At 48.5% G+C, this 22,730-nt stretch overlaps 4 protein-coding genes across 4 annotated transcripts; 2 read left to right on the top strand and 2 right to left on the bottom strand.

Moving 5' to 3' along the window:
• Positions 1-1,384: 1,384 nt before the first annotated feature.
• Positions 1,385-5,609, bottom strand: EV420DRAFT_1553616 (uncharacterized protein). Its single transcript, XM_060473566.1, has 17 exons — positions 5,470-5,609; positions 5,293-5,413; positions 5,089-5,243; positions 4,932-5,043; positions 4,769-4,875; positions 4,640-4,719; positions 4,418-4,589; positions 4,001-4,368; positions 3,873-3,944; positions 3,682-3,816; positions 3,272-3,634; positions 3,100-3,218; positions 2,867-3,046; positions 2,725-2,816; positions 2,058-2,668; positions 1,862-2,005; positions 1,385-1,812 (listed from the first exon to the last, which is right to left on the bottom strand). The coding sequence occupies exons 1-17, from the start codon at positions 5,538-5,540 to the stop codon at positions 1,526-1,528; spliced, it is 3,189 nt and encodes a 1,062-aa protein (XP_060328945.1). The 5' UTR covers positions 5,541-5,609; the 3' UTR covers positions 1,385-1,525.
• Positions 5,610-13,680: 8,071 nt separating this feature from the next.
• On the top strand, positions 13,681-17,359 carry EV420DRAFT_1553596 (GTP-binding protein 1). Its single transcript, XM_060473564.1, has 15 exons — positions 13,681-14,207; positions 14,256-14,498; positions 14,554-14,710; positions 14,766-14,996; positions 15,046-15,218; positions 15,270-15,346; positions 15,393-15,461; positions 15,515-15,641; positions 15,690-15,847; positions 16,512-16,630; positions 16,687-16,723; positions 16,778-16,808; positions 16,858-16,875; positions 16,930-17,082; positions 17,131-17,359. The coding sequence occupies exons 1-15, from the start codon at positions 13,833-13,835 to the stop codon at positions 17,158-17,160; spliced, it is 1,998 nt and encodes a 665-aa protein (XP_060328944.1). The 5' UTR covers positions 13,681-13,832; the 3' UTR covers positions 17,161-17,359.
• A 303-nt stretch (positions 17,360-17,662) lies between these two features.
• Positions 17,663-20,504, top strand: EV420DRAFT_569709 (beta-glucan synthesis-associated). Its single transcript, XM_060482621.1, has 17 exons — positions 17,663-17,814; positions 17,867-17,932; positions 17,984-18,174; positions 18,224-18,314; positions 18,377-18,565; positions 18,621-18,729; positions 18,783-18,798; positions 18,855-19,012; positions 19,063-19,283; positions 19,330-19,380; positions 19,433-19,615; positions 19,672-19,681; positions 19,749-19,762; positions 19,815-19,925; positions 19,977-20,081; positions 20,135-20,199; positions 20,254-20,504. Exons 1-17 carry the CDS (start codon positions 17,761-17,763, stop codon positions 20,345-20,347), a joined length of 1,728 nt encoding a protein of 575 aa, XP_060328943.1. The 5' UTR covers positions 17,663-17,760; the 3' UTR covers positions 20,348-20,504.
• Positions 20,505-21,161: 657 nt separating this feature from the next.
• On the bottom strand, positions 21,162-22,715 carry EV420DRAFT_1644666 (S-adenosyl-L-methionine-dependent methyltransferase; the record flags this gene model as incomplete). The annotated part of the gene is made up of 8 exons (XM_060477680.1): positions 21,162-21,206; positions 21,261-21,414; positions 21,463-21,551; positions 21,607-21,852; positions 21,903-22,057; positions 22,108-22,234; positions 22,282-22,382; positions 22,439-22,715. 8 exons carry the CDS (start codon positions 22,713-22,715, stop codon positions 21,162-21,164), a joined length of 1,194 nt encoding a protein of 397 aa, XP_060328942.1.
• Positions 22,716-22,730: the final 15 nt, after the last annotated feature.

Below are 22,730 nucleotides of genomic sequence, written 5' to 3'. Positions count from 1 at the left end.
GCGAGAAAGTTCCCCCCGGTATCTGGACTGTCTGATCGTCATGATCATTCTGAGGAACTTGATGGAAAGGGGACATGATTTATGAAGTCAAAGCAGAAGTTCCTTGCCAATTCTGTACGACTAAGGATATCTCCAATGTGTTTTTCTGGGTGTTCCCCTGGGTCTCCAGTATCGTCTTCGTGCGCCGAAATATGTGACCACGCCAGATGTAAAGTACCCAGAACTCTGCTGGTGTTTTGCCCGGTTTGCCTCCGTCTCATATGATGAGACTTCAGAAAGTCGAAATGACTCCGTGGAACGATCACGATCACGATCAGCTCCAAAGGCCTCAGCGGAGGTATATAAAGTTCCGGAGTGCACCATCAAGTAGACAATCTTTCTCTGCGCAAGATGAAAGGATTCACAATCTCATCACCTCTCTCCTCCTTTACATCCTCCTTTTTCCCAACCTCTACCCGCCCGACCTCGCCTTCAGCTAACGACGAGTCAGTTAAAAGCAATGGAAAGGGAGCTCTTTCTCCAGAATCTCGCCATCTTCCTCGCCGATACACCGACCCTCTGCCCACCAATGTTGCGCTGCGTGTAATCGGTCGGCCCAACAAATCTTATATAGAGCTTCCTTCCATTTCTGCCGCAAAAACGACACGCACGCCTTCCCCAACGCCCGCAAAGTCTAGCAAAAGGTTTTGGAGCCGTGAAACCACTACCAAGAAGCCCCCCTTCCAAATCCACGAGTCGAGATGTCTACAAGAGATCACGGACTGCCTGTACGTTGCGTTCGAGGAAGACATTGCCTCCTTTGGTGGCGTTCGTAGTATGGCAGAGGAGTTGACGACACCCAATGGCGACAAATTTACGCACATCGTCAAGATCACGCCGCGAGCCCCTCCTGCTCCCACATCCGACCACTACTACGACGAGAACACCAGAACAAGCGTACTGGACCTATCTCTTCCACCTCGTATGCATCTCTCATATCTCCCTGAGATGCAGCGTTTATGTTCGGAAATGGACATTTTCATGAGCGGGGGAATGATGTACGAACCCGGTCCAACTAGGGCGGAATCAGACGATAAAATTTCCGGTCTTAGTGTCACGCAATATACTGCAGCCAGGGATTTCATCTTTTCGGCGTTATACCATTCAAAGCGGAGTCGCCTTAGTAGCAACGTGCTCATCACGGTTCCGCGGGATTGTCGAGCAGATGCGATTTCGGTCGCCATGGTTTATCTTGGATATGCTACTGGATCTGGCGTCAAGGAAATTCTCAGGTCTCTCGACGCCGACGAGAGCGTCAATTTTGTCTGGAGGAGCGTTGTGTCTACGCGCGGACTTGGAGCACTGAGGGCAGCGATTGCGAAAAGATGAACGAGATTGACGAGATTCAGTTTCTGTTTTATACTTCGGATGTTTACGACACACACGACCTGCTAGTGTTCGGGTGGATAAATTAGATCAATTGAGTGTTCTACAAGTGCTGAGAGATTAGGAACCATATATTACATCTTCCATATGAGTCGTTCGTTCAATCTATACTTTGCATCTCTTCCACCAGTTGGGTTTCTACTTGCGTCTCCTGTCCGTCATCGGGTAGGTCTTGCACCTGGTCTGGATCTACAAGTGTTGCCTCCGACTCTGGTATGGCGTCTGACATAGAAACATCAGTCGCTTGGGAGGTTGGTATCTCATCGCCCGACTTCTTTCTAGGACGAGCCTTCTTTTCACCTGTTTTGACGCCAGGCATAAGACCAAACAAGGTTGTTTGGCGAGAACCCTCCTTCTTGTCTTTCCCTTGCGTCTTCGGCGCGGGTCCTGGTAAATAATAAGTAAAGACGTCGCGACAAAGTTATGATATACTTGCGTTTCTTCCCAGGATCCGCCTCAGCAGCATCAACTTTATCGAAAAAGCTCTCACTCTTCTGTATGACTTTGTTCGTGTCAGTTTTTCTCGCGAAAGGATTCCGGCCATTTTCTTGCGCAGTTTTGCGAGCAAATGGATTTGATTCTATCAAAACCACATGTTCAGAGACTTGGTTATAATTTCAAGATGGACTCACTTTGCTTCGGAGGCGGCATCAGGTCACTGGGTGACTCTCCTAAAGGATTGCGTTTTCGTTTGCCATCCGGAGTGATATCTTCTTCGGAAGCAGTGGTTTCCTCCCATGATTTTGGGGTGGATACCGGAGCTACAGACGAATATCGCGTCTTTTCAACGGCAGGAGTAGCTCGGGAAAGTCCGGGTCTGTGTATTGAAGGTGGTGGTCCAAAGTCTTGGAACGCTTTAGGCCGGTCAGAGAACGGCTCCTCAGTATCAACTAAGCGCCGGGGGGGAGGATCGGCTTTATTCCACCGTCGTCGTTTCTCACGAGCAAGCGCTAGGCGGTCTTCGCTGTCTTCATGTATCCGCTTCAGTCGTAGGACCTTCTCTTTAAACCCGACCATATGGTAGAAATCTGCAATCTTGACAACCAAGTCAAAGGAGTGAACGTGATGAAGTAACTTCGTTAGTTCGATCGCCCTGGGAATGTTATCCGCTTTGCAGGCGCTTTGAATGAGCTGAAGGAATTCCTTATCCATGGCCCGCTCCTTTGCGATGATATCTTCGGTAGTAAGCTCCTCGTCGAGAATGTCGACAGCCATATCGCGGAAAAATAACTCGCGTTCGACTCTGAAATATTGTTTGAACATTAAATCAAGGCAACCACACGAGGCGATGTCGCGTACTGTTCTTCAAGAGCATTATCATTCCGGAATGGCATCCGCATAGGGAGCTCTTGAATCAGCGGCCTAGGAAAGCCGGGATACCCTTGTCTTCCCTGTAAAAGACCCGTCAGATCTGCAGATCTTGCACAGTAAGATGACGCACCTTAAGGATCAAGCACATGAACGTGCTTCCTGTAATCCCAACAGGCCAGTAGGATTCGTCCTTTCCTTCTCTCCTTTCGAGAAGATTCGTGTCCATTACACGGACCCAGGAGCCGTGATGCGGGATTCGATATTTCGTAAGTATATGTACCTGTCCTGATGAATCATAAACAGCAGGTGCCTAGACAGCGCCGAGATTACCAGACGTTGAATGGGATGAGTAGAAATGCTTACCCCTTGGTCGGTGATTCCAATCCACTTGAGTGTATGGTTCTTTGGGATGGGAAGAACGTCCCGCTGTCGAACACTGAAGTCATCAAAGTTGATGAGTTTATAAGACAGATTTTGAGACCCTAGAACGGGTTTCGTAAACTCAAAATGCTGGAGAAAATTCCTCGGTACTGACCATCAATTGTTGCTGCGCCAGCGCGATGAACGACGAACACCCATTCTGTCCCGGCAACCATCGACACAAAATCAGCGCCTAGACCAATGATTCGCCGCTCCCTCCCAGTACCACTCAGGAATGTTAAGTCCCCTTGACTAGTAGCTACAACGACGTTTCCAAGGCCATTCAGATCTTCTTCGGAACCTTGACGAAGACTGGTGGATGGTGGGATACCGCCAACGGCGATACCGAGAACGCGGGTTTGACCTTTCAAATCATAGGACCAATCACTTTGAGAGGACCATGATCCATACGGCCTGAATGTCACTTTGGCTGTGTGGTTATCTTCAGGCTGGCAAGCAAACAGGGCTCCTCGTTCACCTAAATAACAATGAGACTTTGAAAGGCTGGAGTGTGGATGAGCCTACCGAGGCAGCCAAGATCATATTTGAGACTGTCGGTAAAATGCTGGCCCCGTCTTGTTGAGCGGTCGAAAAATTCAATGTTGACAATATTGTGAATATCCTGGTCAGTGACTTCAATGACTCCGATCGTGTTATAGGCTAAAAGGGTTCCCGAGGTTCAAAAACTGAAAGACGAATCAAAATATTGAAACTACCTAGATATCTTTTCTTGTTGTCCATTGGTGTTGAACCTGATTGGAAAGGCGGTTGGGCCTCCGTAATACTCACTGTCAACAGGTTCCCATTGAAACTCAAGTTTATAAAGAGAAGGCGTACGACTTACCCATTTCCTTAACCATATAGCCTTTGTTTTTGAAAGGTTCTTTGGTGTCTTGCATGTGCTTCGAATCGCTGGGGTCATTCCAACGCGTCACGTCGTCAGCTTCGCCATCGTCACTAAGAACAAAATCACCAGTGTCTAGGGCGTCATCTATTCGACTATCTTCATCGAATAAGGACGTCGTAGGCTGTTCAACCTGATGCGTCGTGGCACCCTTAGTAGAGATAATCGGCTTTATGGGATCGGGAAACAGCGACGGGATAGCATCGATCCAGCGAATGAGTTGACCGCTTGAGTCTGTCCAGGCAATGATATTTTGCTTCGGCGAGAAAGCAAGTTGAGTAATAATAGCAGTTGAGTTTGTTGGTTGTCTACGCAAAGAAATCAGTTGATGAGTACGTCCTAAATGAATATGCTTACTTCGCCACTATACGTCGCGTTGTGGTGGACCAAACACATACTGCCGAAGTTGTTGCCGAAGCAAGGTAGGCGCCGTTAACTGACATGGCTATAGCAGTAGTCGTACCGGTAACGTCATTGTCAGCGAATGTCGACATCTTCGTTCCTTCGGAACGTGAGATGGCAACTACGTCTGAATACAGTTCGATTAAAAGTGCGGAGTCTAGCCAAGTCGAAACCCACCATGAATGCGTGAGACGATGAAAAAATATTCACCGGATGTATGCCAAATTGCAGAACAATCATGGAAAAAGTCAGAGGACCTACAACAGCATAAGTCAGGCTTAGAAAAGTATTGACGACGAAACTCACTCTGTGTCTCTGACAGTAGGAATGATACTATCTATCTGCTTCTCAATCTTGGGCTCCTCTTCTGACATATCCCATATGATAATTTTACCATCACACCCGCAAGTCGCCTATACAGTAATTATGAGGTGAACATATACACACTGGTAGCATAAGCGAAACATACCAATACAGGTAGCGTAGGGTGCCAGGTTACTCGTCGCACCCCGCTCTGGTGGCCTTCTAAACTGTTGACTTTGGCGGGATCTTCCATGTCTATAACCTTCACAGATAATTCGCTACCGAATGTAAGTTGGCGGTATGGAATCAGAAAGGCCACGCACTCGGAACCAACAGCAAGTCTTCTTCCCTTGGAATCAATCGCCAAGCATCGTACTGGTACTCCGTTGACAGAAGCAGCATAACCATCGCATTCGTTGCTATTCTTGAGGTACCGCCGAACTTGTGCGTCTTCACTCCCTGAAAGCCAGCAGTCCGCCTAGAAATTGGTGAGAAGGTTGATGAAAGTACGGGTCGAAGTCACATACACAAGCTGTAATGCAGGTGATCGGTAAATCAGCATCAGGAGCCGTTTCTGGCTCCTGCTCGGCGCCTTCGTCCATTCTCCATAGTCTTACTATACAATCTTGGCCACCTGTGAAAGCGTGTCTGCGACGCGTCATCTGTCAGTTTTTCAATGATGCACGAGCAACGGCACAACTAACGATCCATCTTTTGAGAATGCAAGGCTAGTGGTCCCTGGGCCGTGGGCAGAGTTGGAAATGAGTTTGGACATGGTGGTGGGCCACGAAAACACGGTCAGTCACACGCAGCGGTTCGGTGACTGCGTGACTGGGCAGTGATGGGGAGACTGGACCGACGCACAAATACATACAAATACCGTGCATTGTTTCCTCAGGGCTTGTTGCTAAGTCCGTCCGAATTGCAAGACGGCAGTGCGCGTCTCGTTCGCTCGTTTTTCATCCGCTCTCTTAGCTTATCTGGAGGTTTATTCATGATACCTTACTCTACCTGTGTGCACTATTTTGTCCCCACTCCATGCCTTCAAATCTCCAAATTGCGGCCTTTAAGTCTGCTCTCTTCCTTTTGTGTACTTCTGGCAAAGAAACCTTCATGGCTTAGTAAGTACAGCTGCCGGTAGGCTGCGACGCGTTCAGTCGACTGTCTTACGTATTGTAATTGATATGCACTCCTTTTTTATTCAGAATTTCGCTGCATCGCACATGAACTCGACGCGCCTTTGTTGCACTGTGAGCCTTGCATGCTATGCCAACATCTTTTCCTCCCACGACGGGCGAAACAGCTGATATATCCTTTTTCAATGTTGACTGATTGGAATGAACTACAGGTCATGCATGCTCGCGCGAAGGCTATCGATGCAATAGCGGTCAATGAGGACGGACAGAGTTGCGATTGCCCGTGACAAGGTGTGACTACGTGTCTCATATTCTGCAATCTATGAATTTTGCTTCGAGTATAGTGCACTGGGCTCTTAAATAATCCATGGTTGACATTACAGTCTTTCGCTATTTAAATGCCATTTTTTCCGATTTTTTTGACTCTCACCTCCATTACGATTAGTTCGTACTTCTTGATGCCGTTGTTGAATGTGACAGCACTCGGCAATTGGTTTAAAGTGCACTCCCGGAATTTTGAGCAAAAATTAGCAACCTATGCAATGTATTAGGTTATTAGCTACATCTTACTCCGCTCTATCTAATTGTCAAGTTGTGTTGCCAGCGCAGGAAACATCGGTGAACGTCTTAATATATTTCCGGACTTTGAAGCAAGCCCCTCATGTTAGCCTGGGACCCGGGGCGGGGGTCCACAGAGGAACCCTCCAATCTCAGCGATTTTCGAACTCCGAAAGGATGCCGCCATGAAGCCGGCACGTGCCCCACGCGTAGCGCGATCGTGGCTCGTTTGCGTTGATCAACGCTTCCTCTACGCTCGCCTATACTGCCTTCTATGTCCGATGAAGATGTCGCAAATGACGGATTATGCTCGCCGGTGGGCCAGGCACTTGTACGACAGCTTATTCGGCCTCGGCTACCCCACGACATCCATGATTATGTGCTTGAGGGCATCTGCAAGGCTTTAGATGGCACCCATCTCATTTCTGTTGTCAGGACTGGTGGCAAGACGACATATTTCTCTGGATATATGATAGCGCTACAGGAGCTCCAAAAACAAGCCGAATCCAGCCCAGTGAAGCATCGCATGCGATGTTTGACCTGCTTGAGTCGTTTCAGACAGGCGTTCATCATCGGAAATAGCCATGTCACTATCCTGGCTGTTTTCACCATCGTTGAGTTGTCCGGTATTGTCCATGGCGAGGGTGAAGATGAGGCAGCACCAATTTCGGTCAATTGCAGCTATGAGTCATCATACATTAGTGAGCGGCTATACCGGCAATCTTGTCGGACTTTAAAATATGTTGAGATTGGGGGGTTCCCCTATGGACCCCCGCCCCGGGTACCAGGCTTTATATACAGATACGAGTTCCGCGAGTATATAATAAAGACGGCTTGCCAGGCTACCCTCATGTCAGACTCCTTCCCACTCTCCTCAATGGGGGGTAAAACTGCTTCGCAGTATGACAAGACCCTAATGTATTTTTATCTTATCTTATCAATACACGTGACTTTCATAAATTTCTTGAACCTTATTTTTTTTTACCCCCCATTTCGGAGACTGGCGTCTTTTGCGGTGGCGCGTTGCGCATGTTTGGCTGAACCTTCTCCTCCTGCCCATTTCGCTGCCTTTTGTCGGGTTTAAAGGAATTATTTTACACAAGTCTAATTGGTAAGAGATCCCTCTAATCGGGTCCTCTCGCCTTCTCACGCTCTCTCGCAGGCGTTGGCCGCTCCTTGGCGCGTAATTTCCTGTATCTATCACATACGGTCTCAGCCTCCCCACGGGAGCCTCCCCCCGGGAGTCTCAGCCGTCTCACCAGTGAGTGCGCGACACAGTCCTCAAGCCCTACATGGTCTAACGGGCTTTTAGCTTCCTCCTCATGTCTTGCTTTCTCCTTGGACTATATAGACCTGGCGGTCTCAGCGTGAACACCTGTCGCTCTCGTTGAACCGCCAGGTACGTTTTCTCCTTATCTTGTAGTGTTTCCTTTAGCTTATGAAGTGCTCTCATTGAACCGACAGAGCACCGTGTTTCTTCGCACTTCTGAATAAACCTGTTTATTCCATCGTCTCCTAAGACTCAACTAAACTTGAACTCTGGCTATGTCTTCTGGCTCTAATGGATCCACGCAACCCTCTAATAACACGCCTGCCACTGGAGGCTCGACTCAGCAGACAGCCACCACCGGAGTTGCCAGACGCTCTCTCAGTCATGAAGGTTCGCCTGCTCCACCGGATGCACCCCAGGCCCAAATCACCATCCGGTGTGATGCTATTGTCGAGACTTTCCGCACGGGCGTCAACCCTTCGAAGCCGGATGTCCTTGCCCAAATCCTCAGGGTCCTCTCCGAGTTCTTCGCTGCCAGACCCGAGCATGACGACGATTTCAACAACGCCCTCCGGATCTATGTCGAGATGCTCGACAATTATGAAAACGAGCAACGAACACTCCACAGAGAAGGAGAAGCCCAAGTCCGTGCCAGGGCTAGGAACCAAGAGGAAGAGGGAAGACAAGGTCGACCACGGGCCGCTGATTTCCACGAAGAGGAGAATGATCAGGGAGATGTGGGAAGAGACGGATCTGATCACGGGGGAGACTCAGAAGATGGGGATCATGATGATGAGGGCCGAGGGCCTGCTAAACGACCGCGTATCGACGAGTCCCAGTTCCCGTGGCAGCCTGTTGGAGATATTAGGCGAGCGCTCCTCCACCCTGAACTACAACGTACCCTTGAACTCGTCGAGAACTACACCCTTGATCTCAAGGCTGCCAGGCGAAGTATCACCAACTCTCCTGAGTGTCCCGAATTTCCCGAAGAGCAATGGCTCGCCCTCTTGGCAGGAAAAGCCGTCAATCTCGACTCCGTCTTCGCAGCCACCCATTCCACCTCGATCAATGAAGTCCAGACTCATGAAATATCTGAGGGAATTGCTATCCGATTCTCAGAGAACACGCCGGACCCGGCCGAGCCTAAAAGGACCATCAAAACAGCAGACGAATGGACAACGACTTGGCACACATACACTCAGGAAATCCTCGTTGCTTTCCCGCATCGATACCAGGAACTCTCTCTCTACCAGCAATACATGTCATCTCTCTTCAGAACCGTCACCATCTCCCTCCATGGTCGGGTGTTCGTCCTCGACAGAGCCATACGAAATAGGGTCGAACGATGCCGCAACATCCTCCTCTCGGAAACAGACAAATTTTGCGACCTTGAGCGATCGCATATTTCGACCTCAGGGACCGGTTACCGAGAGTTTGAAGAAGGGCGAGCTGAGTCGAGGCCAAAGAGGAAGAACAACGAACGCGCTCGGAGTCTCGACGCCTGTAGGAGGTGGAACGCAGGGGTCTGCCCTTCGGCAGATGGAAAGTGCAGATACCGGCATGTGTGCTCAAGTTGCAAAGGAGGACACATTGTCTCCTCTTGCCCGAGCAGAGCCTGAGGTGAAGAGGGAGGTCTTGGAGGGAAGAGGGAGGTTTGAGAGGGGGGCCAAGGGAGATGAGTGGGAGAAAGGAGACAGAGGTTTCGCGCCGAAGTACAAAAGAGGTTTTGTGTTCTCAGAGTTGGATGCCGGAAGAAGCCGAACCGCCAGTTGTACTGAATTTGAGTTGCCGGTGCCGCGGCCTCCAGCGAAGGAATACGAGAACACGGAGGCCGTTAAAACGATTGAGGATCACCCTTGGTTGTTCAAGATCACTACGCCCATTAAGGTCGCCGTCCTGGAAGAATGTCTTGCTACGCATCCCAATCAAGAGTTTGTCCAATCTGTCATCACATCGCTCAAGGAAGGTTTTTGGCCCTGGGCAGATACGCAACCAACGACGGAGTTCCCACTCACTTGGGACAACGCGAGGATGAGTCCCCGATCTGACATGGAACAGAAGTTCATTAGCAGATATCGGGATGAAGAAATTGCCGCCGGATGTTTCTCAGAGCCTTTCGGACCCGATTTGCTCCCAGGGATGTATAGTACCCCTGTTCATGCAGTCCCCAAGCCTCGTTCGGAAGACCTGCGCATGGTATCCAATATGTCAGCAGGCTCTTATGCACCCAATCAGATGATTCAACACTCAGACATAGTGGGCTCACGTCTCGATGGCCTGCATATGTTATTTTCCGCTATACTGCGCTACAGGCGGAAATCTCCCAGTAACGCAAAAAGGGTCCTCATTGCGTTCAAGTCCGATGTGTCAAAGGCCTACAGGCTCTGCCCGATGCATCCTCTGTGGCAGCTCAAACAAGTTGTCACGACTGGGTACCTCACGAGCGAGCAGAAAGCTGCTGGTGAGGTGGAGACACTAGTCAGGACCGTCGACTGTAACAATAATTTCGGCGGAAGAGGGTCCTACCGGGTCTGGTACAGTGTTAATGGGCTTGTCACATGGGTAGCTATCAACGTTGAGAAAATCGAGGACTTGGGTTGCTATGTTGATGACGATTTCGGGTTTGATGAGTGGGGGAGATTGGAATATTACGAGCCATATGACGCGTTCTACCCTTCCAAGCAGACGAAGTTGCTCAAGTTGTGGGATCGACTGGGTGTGCCTCATACCAAGCCTAAGCAACTTTTTGGTTTGCAACTCGTAGTCATCGGATTTGACGTCGACCCAAATGCAATGACGGCCACTATGCCTGACGATTCTAAGGCGGAGCTTGTCCTCGCTCTTCGGTACTTTGCCTCATCAAATCGCCGCAATCTGCAGGAGTACCAACAAATCGCAGGATGGTCGAACTGGTTCTTCAACGTCTTTCCGCTCTTAAAACCAGGACTATGCAACGTGTATGCCAAAATGGAAGGCAAGACGAACCCATTTGCCAGGATTGCCCTTAGTAATGCCGTCAAGGACGACCTTAGGTGGCTCGCAGATCACATTGAGAGGTCAACAGGCGTCTGCTGCTTCGATTCCATTGACTGGGACCCGATTTCAGACGCTACAGTCACTATCCTATGCGATGCATGCCTCGATGGTATGGGATTCTGGATCCCGAGAATAGCTTGTGGTTTCACCTGCCCTACGCCTGACTTGCCAGGTGGAGACGAAATCATCTTTTTCTTTGAGGCTTTGTGCGTCTGCGCTGCGATTCACTGGGTTGCAGACACCCTGTCTCCTGAGCTAAGGAAACGTGTGACCATTTTGACGGACAACTCCAACACGGTCAATATCTTCAGCTCCCTCAAGGCCTCCCCCACTTACAATCCCATATTAAAGTCCGCCGTCGACGTGATGATTAGTCACAGCATCGATTTGCGCGTGCTGCACATCCTGGGCTCTGAGAACGATGTTGCGGACGCCTTGTCGTGCTCACAGTTCTCAAGGGCTCGAGACTTGGTCCCTGATCTCATAATCCTTCCATTCACACCCCCTCACGATGTGCTGGGGGCGTCAAGATGTTGATAGACGTCACTCCTGGGTCCAGACAAAAGGCTCGTGAACCTTGGACCCTGGAGAAGCTTTATCACGAGCGATGCCTTGCTCTAGGCTCCGCAATTGATACATCAACCCTGGGACCGTATAACTCTGCATTAAACTCTTACATCACATTCTGCAAAATTCACAAGTTCCCCGTCCAACCCACCGAGGATACCTTGAGCTATTACATCGTCTTCATGTCTGCCCACATCAAGCCAGACTCAGTGGGATCCTACCTCTCCGGGATCTGCAACAGACTAGAAAGTTTCTTCCCAGATGTTCGTGATGTAAGGAACTCGCCCATGGTCAGCAAAACCCTGAAAGGCTGCAAGAGACTCAAAGGATCCGAGGTCAAGCGCAAATCCCCTCTCTCACGCGATAACATACGCCACGCAATCAAAACACTCGAACAGTCAACCGATTATGATGACTGCCTTTTCCTAGCGCTGCTAGTCACAGGCTTCAATGGCCTGCTATGCCTCGCCGAGTTGAGTATGCCCGACAAGAAGAAAGCTCGCAATTGGAGGAAGATCGTCCGCAGAACAACTGTCGAATGGCTCCCTGAAGGCTACGCCTTTTTCCTGCCTGCCCACAAAGCCGACACAGCATTCGAGGGCAATAAAGTCATCATTCCGACTGGACGAAGACCCCTCATTCAACCCCCTCCCTGTATTTCGACGATATCTTGCCCGCAGAGACAGCCGACACCTCGTTCATCCTGCACTATGGGTCACCGCTGCTGGATCCGTTCCCACACGTTCTTGGTTCATGAAGAGGCTGCGGCAAATCTTCCCCAGCATGAAGATCGCTGGCCAATCCATGCGAGCAGGAGGCACTACCGATCTTGCTGCACAGGGAGTACTGCCGTATCTCATACAAGCGCGAGGTCGATGGTCTTCCACAGCGTTCAAAATATATATTCGCAAGAACCCCGTCATCCTACAGGTGATGATCAACACGAGAGCACCCCCCTCCTAGCCAGTTCACCGCACACATTCCCAACGCACTTAAAGTTCTATTACCCAATAGCGCTCATACATGCGGTGCCTGGGTTGTTCCCAATTTGACTTGTGCCAGAGGGCAATTTTTCGGTAAACTCGGATGAATGGCCGGACACTCGTCGACCAATTAGTCGGGTTTAAAGGAATTATTTTACACAAGTCTAATTGGTAAGAGATCCCTCTAATCGGGTCCTCTCGCCTTCTCACGCTCTCTCGCAGGCGTCGGCCGCTCCTTGGCGCGTAATTTCCTGTATCTATCACATACGGTCTCAGCCTCCCCACGGGAGCCTCCCCCCGGGAGTCTCAGCCGTCTCACCAGTGAGTGCGCGACACAGTCCTCAAGCCCTACATGGTCTAACGGGCTTTTAGCTTCCTCCTCATGTCTTGCTTTCTCCTTGGACTATATAGACCTGGCGGTCTCAGCGTGAACACCTGTCGCTCTCGTTGAACCGCCAGGTACGTTTTCTCCTTATCTTGTAGTGTTTCCTTTAGCTTATGAAGTGCTCTCGTTGAACCGACAGAGCACCGTGTTTCTTCGCACCCACCCTGGACATTAATCCTGGACTTATAATGGACTCACATACGGACTTAAATACTACTTGGACTTACAAACTCACGGACTTCATTACTTTATTATTGGATGTAACGTCTCCCACCCGGCGCTCATACACGCTCATACATGCGGTGCCTGGGTTGTTCCCAATTTGACTTGTGCCAGAGGGCAATTTTTCGGTAAACTCGGATGAATGGCCGGACACTCGTCGACCAATTAGTTGCTCCTGATATTGCCTTGTTGGCTGCACGTAGTCTATGTACCATATTTAATTTCATGTTGTCTCATTTTCAGAATAAATTGACCTTGTTCTGAGTTCTCACCTGTCTTATACCGTCCTCCGAGTGAGCTATCTGTGCATACATTTCAGCATGTTATGCTACATGCAGCATACCTTGGCTGAATCAGATTATAAGCATTCTTGAACAAAACAATGTAACAATACTTGACGTCTCGGTGCAGGTCCTTCGAATTCAGGAAGTACGGCCACTGAGGCAAGGGAAGGTTCAGCCAAACATGCGCAACGCGCCACCGCAAAAGACGCCAGTCTCCGTAATGGGGGGTAAAAAAAATAAGGTTCAAGAAATTTATGAAGGTCACGTGTATTGATAAGATAAGATACGATGTAAGCTATTCGATACCCCACAGCTGCGAAGCAGCTTTTACCCCCCATGAAGGAGAATGGGAAGGAGTCTGCCCTCATGTAAGAAGCCGGCTCGACGGCACGTGAGGGGCTTGATCCGAACCTACTCAGGGAGTCAGCGCTTTAACTTGATATCTCTCCATAGTATGGCTTCACTAGATATAAATGCATATACCCTTTGGTGGATTCCCTGTTTCATATGTGTCGATTGAATCTCTCCTTTCCATGAACAGGAAAACAGTATGAATTGGTCGACTCCGCTAATGAACATACCAACTTGGGGTCAGATTATGTAAGTTTGGCATATCGAGTCAGTTTATGCCAAATTTCGTCAACTTGACTCTTGTCAAAATGACACATAAAACAGGCGATGCTACCTCGAAAATGACCCGCTTTCAAGCATTTCAGACCGAAATCGAAGACATACGCAATCGCGAATTGGCTAAACGGCGAGTTCAAGGAGCAGCGGTTATGGCAAAGGAGAAGGATAACAAAGATCCTCCGTCTAAAGGGAAAGGGAAAGCCGATGAACATAAAAAGGTCATCGTCTTGAGCGAGCCCATGGCAAAGGAGAAGGATAACAAGGACTTTTCATCGAAGGGGAAAGAGAAAGCTGACGAACATAGAACGGTTGTCGTCTTGGGCGAGCATGCTGATAGCACCGGATTCTCCGAGATAGAGGAGGAGATCTTGGTAATACGACGCTCTCTGTCATTTGACTTGTACTGACGATAATACAAGACTTTATTACAGTCTAGACTGCCCAATGACTTCAACTCGGCGCGAGACATGATCGCTGCCTTGATTACCCAAAATTACGGTGAATATGTCCTACGAATTGGTTCCCAACCGCCGCATGCGTTATTGTTCTCTGGAGAGCTCACAGACTCGTCGGACGGATGGACAGGAACTGAGAAGACTGCACAAGACTTGGACACGTTACGGCAAAGAATTACTGATGCTGTTGAGGAGATTGGCGGTAAGGTGAAGTCGCCACTTAACTGATCACGTTGCAGGCAGCTACTCATTCATCTGAAAGGTTTCCGTACTTTGCGAAACTAGGACTGGACATCCGCGAATATCACTCCTCCTACGGCTACCCCCTCCAAATGTCTCTCTCACTCCGGAAGTTCGATGCGCTGTAGTAGGAAACGTTGACAGCGGGAAGTCTACTACCCTGGGTGTACTGACGCGTGGTATGCATGTTGTACCGGCTATAGAAACTCTACTCCTCGCTAAACTTTCAATCAGGTGCATTAGATGATGGGAGAGGTCGGGCGCGGGTAGCTCTCTTTCGACACAAACACGAAATTGAAACTGGGCGGACGTCCAGCGTAGGAATGGAGATCCTTGGCTTTGGACCTTCGGGCGCCCCGATCCTCCCTACCACCGCAAATTCTTCCGACCCGGATGTTATACGAAGAGAAAAGTTGGGCTGGGAAGAGATTTCCATACAGGCTGCCAAAATTGTCTCTTTCATTGGTAAGCCATGCATCTATTCTAAAAGTACCAACATGATCGCATTCTATAGACCTTGCTGGCCATGAGCGATATCTCAAAACTACTCTCTATGGACTAACGTCGGGCGCACCTTCCTGCGTCATATTAACTGTCGGTGCTAATGCGGGCTTGATTGGAATGTCGAAAGAGCATTTATCCATTGCACTGGCCTTGAGTGTACCGATCGTCGTTTGTATCACTAAGGTCAATTATTATCTTCTAATTACAGCATCTTGTTTAAACTATTAATGTCAGATTGACATGACACCACCCAATGTGACTGCAGAGACCATCAAACAAGTTGCCAAGATACTGGGGAGCCCGGGGTGTCGGTGAGTTGTATTTCTGCCATGACAAACCGTATCTCAAGGAATCTAGTAAAATACCCGTGTTCGTGAAATCTATTGAGACATCCGTCGAAATTGCGACTTCTTTCGGGCAAGACAAGTAAGAACAGTGTATATTGCATTTACGTATCCTTGACATAACCCTGCTTTTAGACGTTGCCCTATTTTTCAAGTGTCGAATGTCACTGGAGAAGGCCTTGACTATATACGCACATTCCTGAACCTACTTCCCTCCAGTGAGGCGGACAGCGACAAATTTGCGCCGAATCAGCCGCTAGAGGTGAGTCAGGAAGAATGTATTCATTGAATCCCAAGTGACATCATCTAGTTCTCTGTCACTGACGTGTGGTCAGTGCCGTATGTGGGCACAGTCGTGAATGGGATCGTCAACAACGGTAGCACCAAGACTGGTGACGCAGTGTTGCTGGGACCGGATTCTAATGGGAATTATTTAAGCACCGTCATTAAGAGCATGCAAAGGAAAAGGTACGTGTTTTATTCCATACACGGCTGGCGGACCATTCTGGATGCAAGACATCCTGTAACAAACGAGTTCGGCGGCTGTGTAGGATGCCTCAAGCGGGACTAGGGACACCGTGGAACAGGCTTGCTTCCTATATTGTTGGAAGCGAAGGCATCTTGATCAGACTGAGAAATGGAACGGAACTGTGCCCTTAGCGACTACGCCAGAAGGTGCCTTGCCTCCTTGGGATCCCAATTTCCGCTTGAGGCACACCTCACATATTTTGCCAGCTCTGCGTTGCAACGGTGAAAGCATATACGCTCGTGGTCTTCTGGAGAATATCTTGGTCGACCAATCGGATTGTTCTTCCAAGATATTCTCCAGATATGCATCTACTCCTGGCTACCGACTGTTTGGGGACAACCAAGACGGGCACAAAAATGCCAGATGAATCATCATCTGGGCTTTCGAACGTAGCAAATACGTCAGCACCAGCATATCGGGCAAAACCTGAATGCTGACTGAGGATGCTTAGGGATCATCTGTTCTCTACATACGTCGTGCTTGGCCCCAAATAGTTGTGCTAGGCTGATGCTATGACATCCTTCGCCGTTTGGCTTTGGGCGGAGAAGCGGCCCGTCAGCAGTGACTATATCGGATAAAAATAGTGCTAAAAACGGGTGTCAGAGCGCCGGTGACAACGGCTGATGCAGGCCAGTGTGTCGCTTTTGCCTTGAAGCGGGTACGAAAAGCGGCTGTCCGGAAGGGGATGGTTTTGGTGAGCAAATCGGAGTCGCCTCCTCGTGGTAAGAGACGGCGAACATATGCAGCTGTGTGAAATACTGACTGATGCATTCTATAGCTATACGGCAATTCGAGGGACAGGTCCTCATTCTATAGTACGGCATTTTCGTTCGTTGTTGATTACTGTAGATTAACGGCTAACCTCCCAGTCATAACACCACGCTGCAAAGAAACTACCAGGTGAGTGTAAGCTGAATGTATCAGCGCCGATTTGACAGACTTCCTACAGGCCATGTTACATTGTGGCGTATGTCTAGACCTTGCATTTGCAGTCCATCAAAAGCTGATGTATTCCTCTTAGGCTGTGAGGCAAACGGTGAGAATCATCGGAATGGATCATCCTCAAGGGGTTCTTCGAACGGGGGACCGTGCCACTGTGCAGTTTGAATTCATCTCACACCCTGAATTTGTGAAGGAAGGAATGAAACTGCTATTCCGAGAGGGCAAAACCAAAGTACGATTCCTCGACCTAGTTTACAAAACAGCGCTTATTCTTGTGCAGGGTCTCGGGGTTATTACACGGTTATTGTAGCGCGCAGGTCCGTTTTAGCTAAGTTCTTTCTTGTTTATGGATATGTAGATGTTGTACTCGTTTATGATGGACACGGTTGTTGTACTTTGTTCGGGTGCTGTCATGTCGATAATCGTTATGTATTTTTTGGTCGCCAGCCAGGGCGATGTAGCAGGATGCAGCACAAGAATGGATATGTCGTCGCCAAGGGATTTGAAATATGATCTGATCAGCCGTGATTTGCCCATGATCGAAAAAATTGCGGTAAGAACAGGCCGTAATCACCGAAATTCAGAGCTCTCACCCTCTGGGCGCTTCCGACGGAGGGACGAAAATCGTAATTGACGGCGATATTCATTCTGATGTCACTACTGGACGGCAGAACTCGACGGAATTTGCCCGAAAACGACTGTTGAGGTGGCATTGCCAGATTGATGCCTTCCGCTCGCGTGGGATGTGCCGTTTTTAGACATTAGCATCATTCTTGCCTTCGCTTCCTTTACCTCTTTTGCTTCACGTCGTGCTAAACGTCGTCTCTAGGGTTGGTCTTTTCCTCTTACGACTGTCGTCGACCGCTCTCGCCATCTCTGTGACTGGTTCTCGCTGTACTATCTCTGCGCTATGTCCTCACCGAGGCTATCACGGAGTGCAAGTTCCAGCAAGTGGTCTGAACTCGTACGCCCTTCTTGCTGATAAAACGTTTTCCATCTCTGAGTCCTTCGACCAGTCAAACTTTGACACGCCATACCCGTCGTACAGTGTCAGCCAAGAGCTATTTGCGATATCCAAAAAAGTTGGTATTAACAGCGATCCAAATTTCGAAACTAGTTCATTTGTGCTTCAGTTTTCTCTCTCTCCCGACCCACAACAATGGGGGTCAGATCTCTCGCCCGATTTGATAGAGCCGGATGATGACATTCACACCCCCAAGGAACGCCCAGACGCGGTAGAAATCGGCGGACATGTTATCTCAATACGTGGAGTAACAAACCTCGGTTGCCTCGTCATGTTATGTGCTGGCATATTGGCTTTGTTGTATGTTTCACACACCGTTCGCCACATGAAATTTACCGATCTTTCCCAGCATTGGATATCCAGTGGCATCGTATGTCACCTCCCGAGGTCTTTCTAACCAAGGTGGATTCAACTTTGGTGGCTTGAATGCCAGCGGACAAGTGCGGCTTCTTTTCTCCATCGTGCCGCTTCACCTCCTCACCTATCACCTTCGGCCGCATAGGTTCCGGATATCCCTGGAAACTTTGGACTCATAGATCTAGACACACCTCGAGAGGCTTATACGGTTTCCTCTTGGAATGATCCTTCTCAAAATCTACAACTCGTGTTTTCAGACGAATTCAATACTGACGGACGATCTTTCTATCCTGGAGACGACCCATACTGGGAAGCCGCGGATCTCCATTATTGGGTTGGTTTCTCAATTTCAAGATCAATCGTATCTAATCTAATAATGAGATATTCAGGGTACCAACAACATGGAATGGTATGATCCTGCAGCGATCACAACCGAGGACGGGTCCCTAGTTATCACTTTGTCTGAGAAGGAGACGCACGATTTGCATTACCAAGGCGGTGAGTGAGTCTGTTCTAAAACAGTACTTATGCTTATCCTTACGGATATGCAGGTATGGTATCGACATGGTAAGAGGACTGGAGTCACGCACTGTTATGATATCAATCAACTATCTCATCTATAGGAACAAATTCTGTTTCACAGGAGGATACATCGAGACGTCTGTGATGTTGCCGGGCACCACTAACGTCCTCGGTCTCTGGCCTGCCGTCTGGACTATGGGCAATCTTGGACGGGCAGGATATGGTGCATCCCTCGAAGGCACATGGCCTTATACATACGGTAAGTGGCAATGGCTTTGATACATTAACTTCGCTTATATCACGTACCAGACTCGTGTGATATTGGTACCGTTGCTAATCAAACCATCAATGGTGAACCTGTAGCGGCCACAGTTGACGGGGATGCGGGCAAGGGCGGCATTCTTTCATATCTGCCAGGTCAAAGACTTTCCCGGTGTACATGTCCAGGAGAAAGCCACCCCGGCCCAACTCATCCTGATGGTTCCTTCGTCGGTCGTTCTGCGCCTGAGATCGATGTATTCGAGGCCCAGGTAGGTTTCGGCATCATCTTGGTCTTACGTCTCTAATCTTTGGCAGATTAATGAACACGCGTTGATAGCGCAGGTATCCCAGTCCGGACAATGGGCGGTAAGTCAAATCTTTCCTCGGTACGAGGAACCATCACGTCTTATTCATGCAGCCGTTCAATTATGCGTATGTGTGGCAAAATACGTCGGACAATTTCTATGTCCGAGATCCATCGATATCGCAGCTGAACACCTTCACGGGTAATGTGGAACAAGAAGCAACGTCGGTTGTGACCAACACGAATACTCAATGTTACGAGAAAACGGGCGGTTGCTTTTCGATTTATGGGTTCGAGGTGACTTTCAAAGCATACTATTCAGGGCATAGTTTCTGATATTGAGTTCTCTGCAGTATAAACCAGGTGTGTCCGGCTACCTCGGATAAACTCTGCATTCCTGTACTAATGAGTGCTATTCCATGGTGATCAGGATACAGTGATGGGGTACGTCTCTCCTGGACCCTACGGCATTTTACTTACCTTCAAACTCCTCTAGTACATAACATGGATATCGGACAGTCAGATTGCGTGGTCTATCAAAGCTGCTGGTATGGGACCTGACGCGTCTGTTGAGATATCGGAACGTCCCGTGCCAACGGAGCCCATGGTATACCTACTTTCCAAAATTCAGCGTGCTAACGTTAACAAAAAAACATAGTATATAATCGCAAACTTGGGGATGTCCACAAACTTCGGGCCTGTCGATCTTGAACATCTCGGCTTCCCAGTTCACATGAAAATTGACTATATACGAGTATATCAGGTGGGTAATATCTTCTTGCACCTACTGACAATTCGGACTAATGTTTTTGATAGCCTGCTAATAACATTAACATTGGCTGTGATCCACCGGACTTTCCTACACAAGCGTATATTAACGAGTGAGTCCGATCAAACCTTTGTTCTGCGTGATGTCCCGTCTGACTGTCCCACAGATACATTGAAGCGTACATGAATCCTAACTTAACGACTTGGGTTGATGACTATCAGAAACCTTTCCCTAAGAACTCGTTCCTTGGCGAATGTTAATCGCTACTCACGGATTAAAAATCTTTTTCCTGGTGAAAGAGATCTCATATGACTTTTCGGACACTACCATTTGCATCTTGAAGGCTCGCTTTTATCCTCATCAACTACTTTATACACCTCCAGCATCCTATTTGAACCCTTCTTGGCATCGAACACTTTATAACTTCATAGTAGTACCCACTTTTGCATTGTTACCTGTTATTGCCGCATTGCTCTCTTTATCTGAAGGGCGTAGATAGGATTTTTGATGGCTACACAGATCCTTGCCCTTCGGTGTATCTGTACCACCCTGTATTATCAGTTTACAATGAAGCTTATGCAAAAAAGCATTGCTCCACGAAGTAGCTTATCCTTCCTGTACTTTGATTGAAGGTCGCGCGTAAAATGCGGCTGAAAGGCGGTTGCAATGGTGACAGGCTACAACCTTGGCTTTGGTGTTTGAACTTTGCAGAAATGGCATAGGCATAAATCTGAAGGTATTGTTCTAGGCGAGAGTAATAGTCAAATAGCATACTCCTGCAAATAACCAGATCACCGCACAAGCTTTACCTTGAGTAAAGGTCGTAAACTACGAAAATCGGGGACGTCACAGGTGTCATCGACAGGATAAAGGCCGGGAATTAGTTAGGTCAAAACGGTGTTATCGTAGCCTATTGGGAATTTATTCTGCTGAGAACTGAAGTCGCTCATGATCCGAACAAGCGAGAAATAATAGAGGCCTCTTTTGAAGGTTGGTAATCGGACCATGGATCCTGAGTGGATGCAGATTCACCAGACCCTTTGCCATGTGTGATGGGTCATGATGACATGGACTTTAATCTTTCATTAGAGATGCTACCACAGAGTCTACGCCGAGATCCTAAGAGTGTTCCGGTCAGCATAAAGACGAGATATAGTCACCCGCATCACTTACTACTGGAGCAAAAGGCCATTCGTGGAACGCCTGAACTACAACCTGCCACTGTTCAGTGGTAAGAGAATTGATCTTTGCATCCGGATCAACCCACACGGGATTCTCAGGATTGCAGACTGTCTTTGCTAGTGTCCCAGCACCGGGTCCTAGCATTCTGATTTAATGAGTAAAATGCTAGGATAAGAACGAACAAGCCTCTTACAGTAGTGCTTTTTTGAAGGGTGTCGCCTTTTGTACGAACATCCGACGCAAACAGTAGTCCCACTTGTCTAGCGTCTCAGGAGATATAACCTGGGAGAAGATAGTTAGGAACGATGAAACCTTAGCCTTGTGTAAGACAACATACAACGTCTGCGCGAGGAACTAAGTTGATGACCTGGAAAGGCATCCCCAATCTTCTCCCTTTTACGGCTTTTTTGGATTGTCGGAGTTCCCCAACCTTTGTCATCACCGCCTCAGATGGTGCTGGATGAAAATGCTGTTCAAGCGGTTGTGTTTCTGAGAAAGGCAGCGCCTCCTCGCATTTGGCCGTCGCTTCAGCGATAACACTAAGTTTGCATCTTAATCTATCTCCTAGTCCGCCAGATACGCGCTTTTTATGAGATTTCAGTCAAGTACCTCAAAAACCAGCAACGAGCATACCTGCCATACGTATTCACTCATGACATGGCTCATAGGTACTCGACCAAATTTAAACAACCATTGCCGGTCAGGAATGGTGCGAAATTGTTGAGCAATGAACTGTTCTCCTGATATTGTGGCTCTGAGATGGGAGATGTAATGGAGGTTAGGGTGTACTAGAGAAACCGTTGGTTCATTCGGAGACTGTTTGGGCAAGTGAGCTTACCACCAGCCTCCCAGGGTAGTGCCTCGACATCTTTTAACAGTCCCATTTCTTCCACAGTATCGTATGTTGACCATGACACTGCGGGAAGATCAAGGACTTTGACTCTATCGTCGACATCTTCTAATGACTTCGCGTTGGTGAGAACCGTGTTCCGAAGCAGTGGAAGTGACATACCCTGAGGTACTGCAGATAATTGTCATGTGTTTCGAGTACAATCAACTTTTTGATACGCTCTTTAGGCAACGCGAGTAATGCTCTTGTCAATTGGCCTGGTCCTACAAGACTTTTTGTCAGTATTATGTGAATGCATGCTCATGTTCAAGGATCACACCTGGATACGCTTCAATGATGACTTTATCTTTCGATCCTTCTGGCACGAATGCATCGGCAATCTTTTTAGCAGTTTCTGGATTCGCAACAGATATACGATGCGCAAGTGAAGGATTGGATGGAAAATAGCTGCGCCATTGTAGAAAGTCCGGGAGGTCAGTGAAGTATTCGGGTACCTCAATTTTGACTTTCTTTGTGCGATAGTATTTGCGTGGTGCCCAGGAGTAGAGTGCAGAGATCTGACGTCGACATGGCGAACAATTTTGAAAGAGAGGCATGCACAGTCACGCGTG

Source organism: Desarmillaria tabescens (genome assembly GCF_030435595.1).
Source record: "Desarmillaria tabescens strain CCBAS 213 chromosome Unknown EV420scaffold_25, whole genome shotgun sequence".
Lineage (NCBI taxonomy): Eukaryota > Fungi > Basidiomycota > Agaricomycetes > Agaricales > Physalacriaceae > Desarmillaria > Desarmillaria tabescens.
The sequence above is the reverse complement of the archived record's forward strand: the minus strand, read 5'-3'. Positions and strand labels throughout refer to the sequence as shown.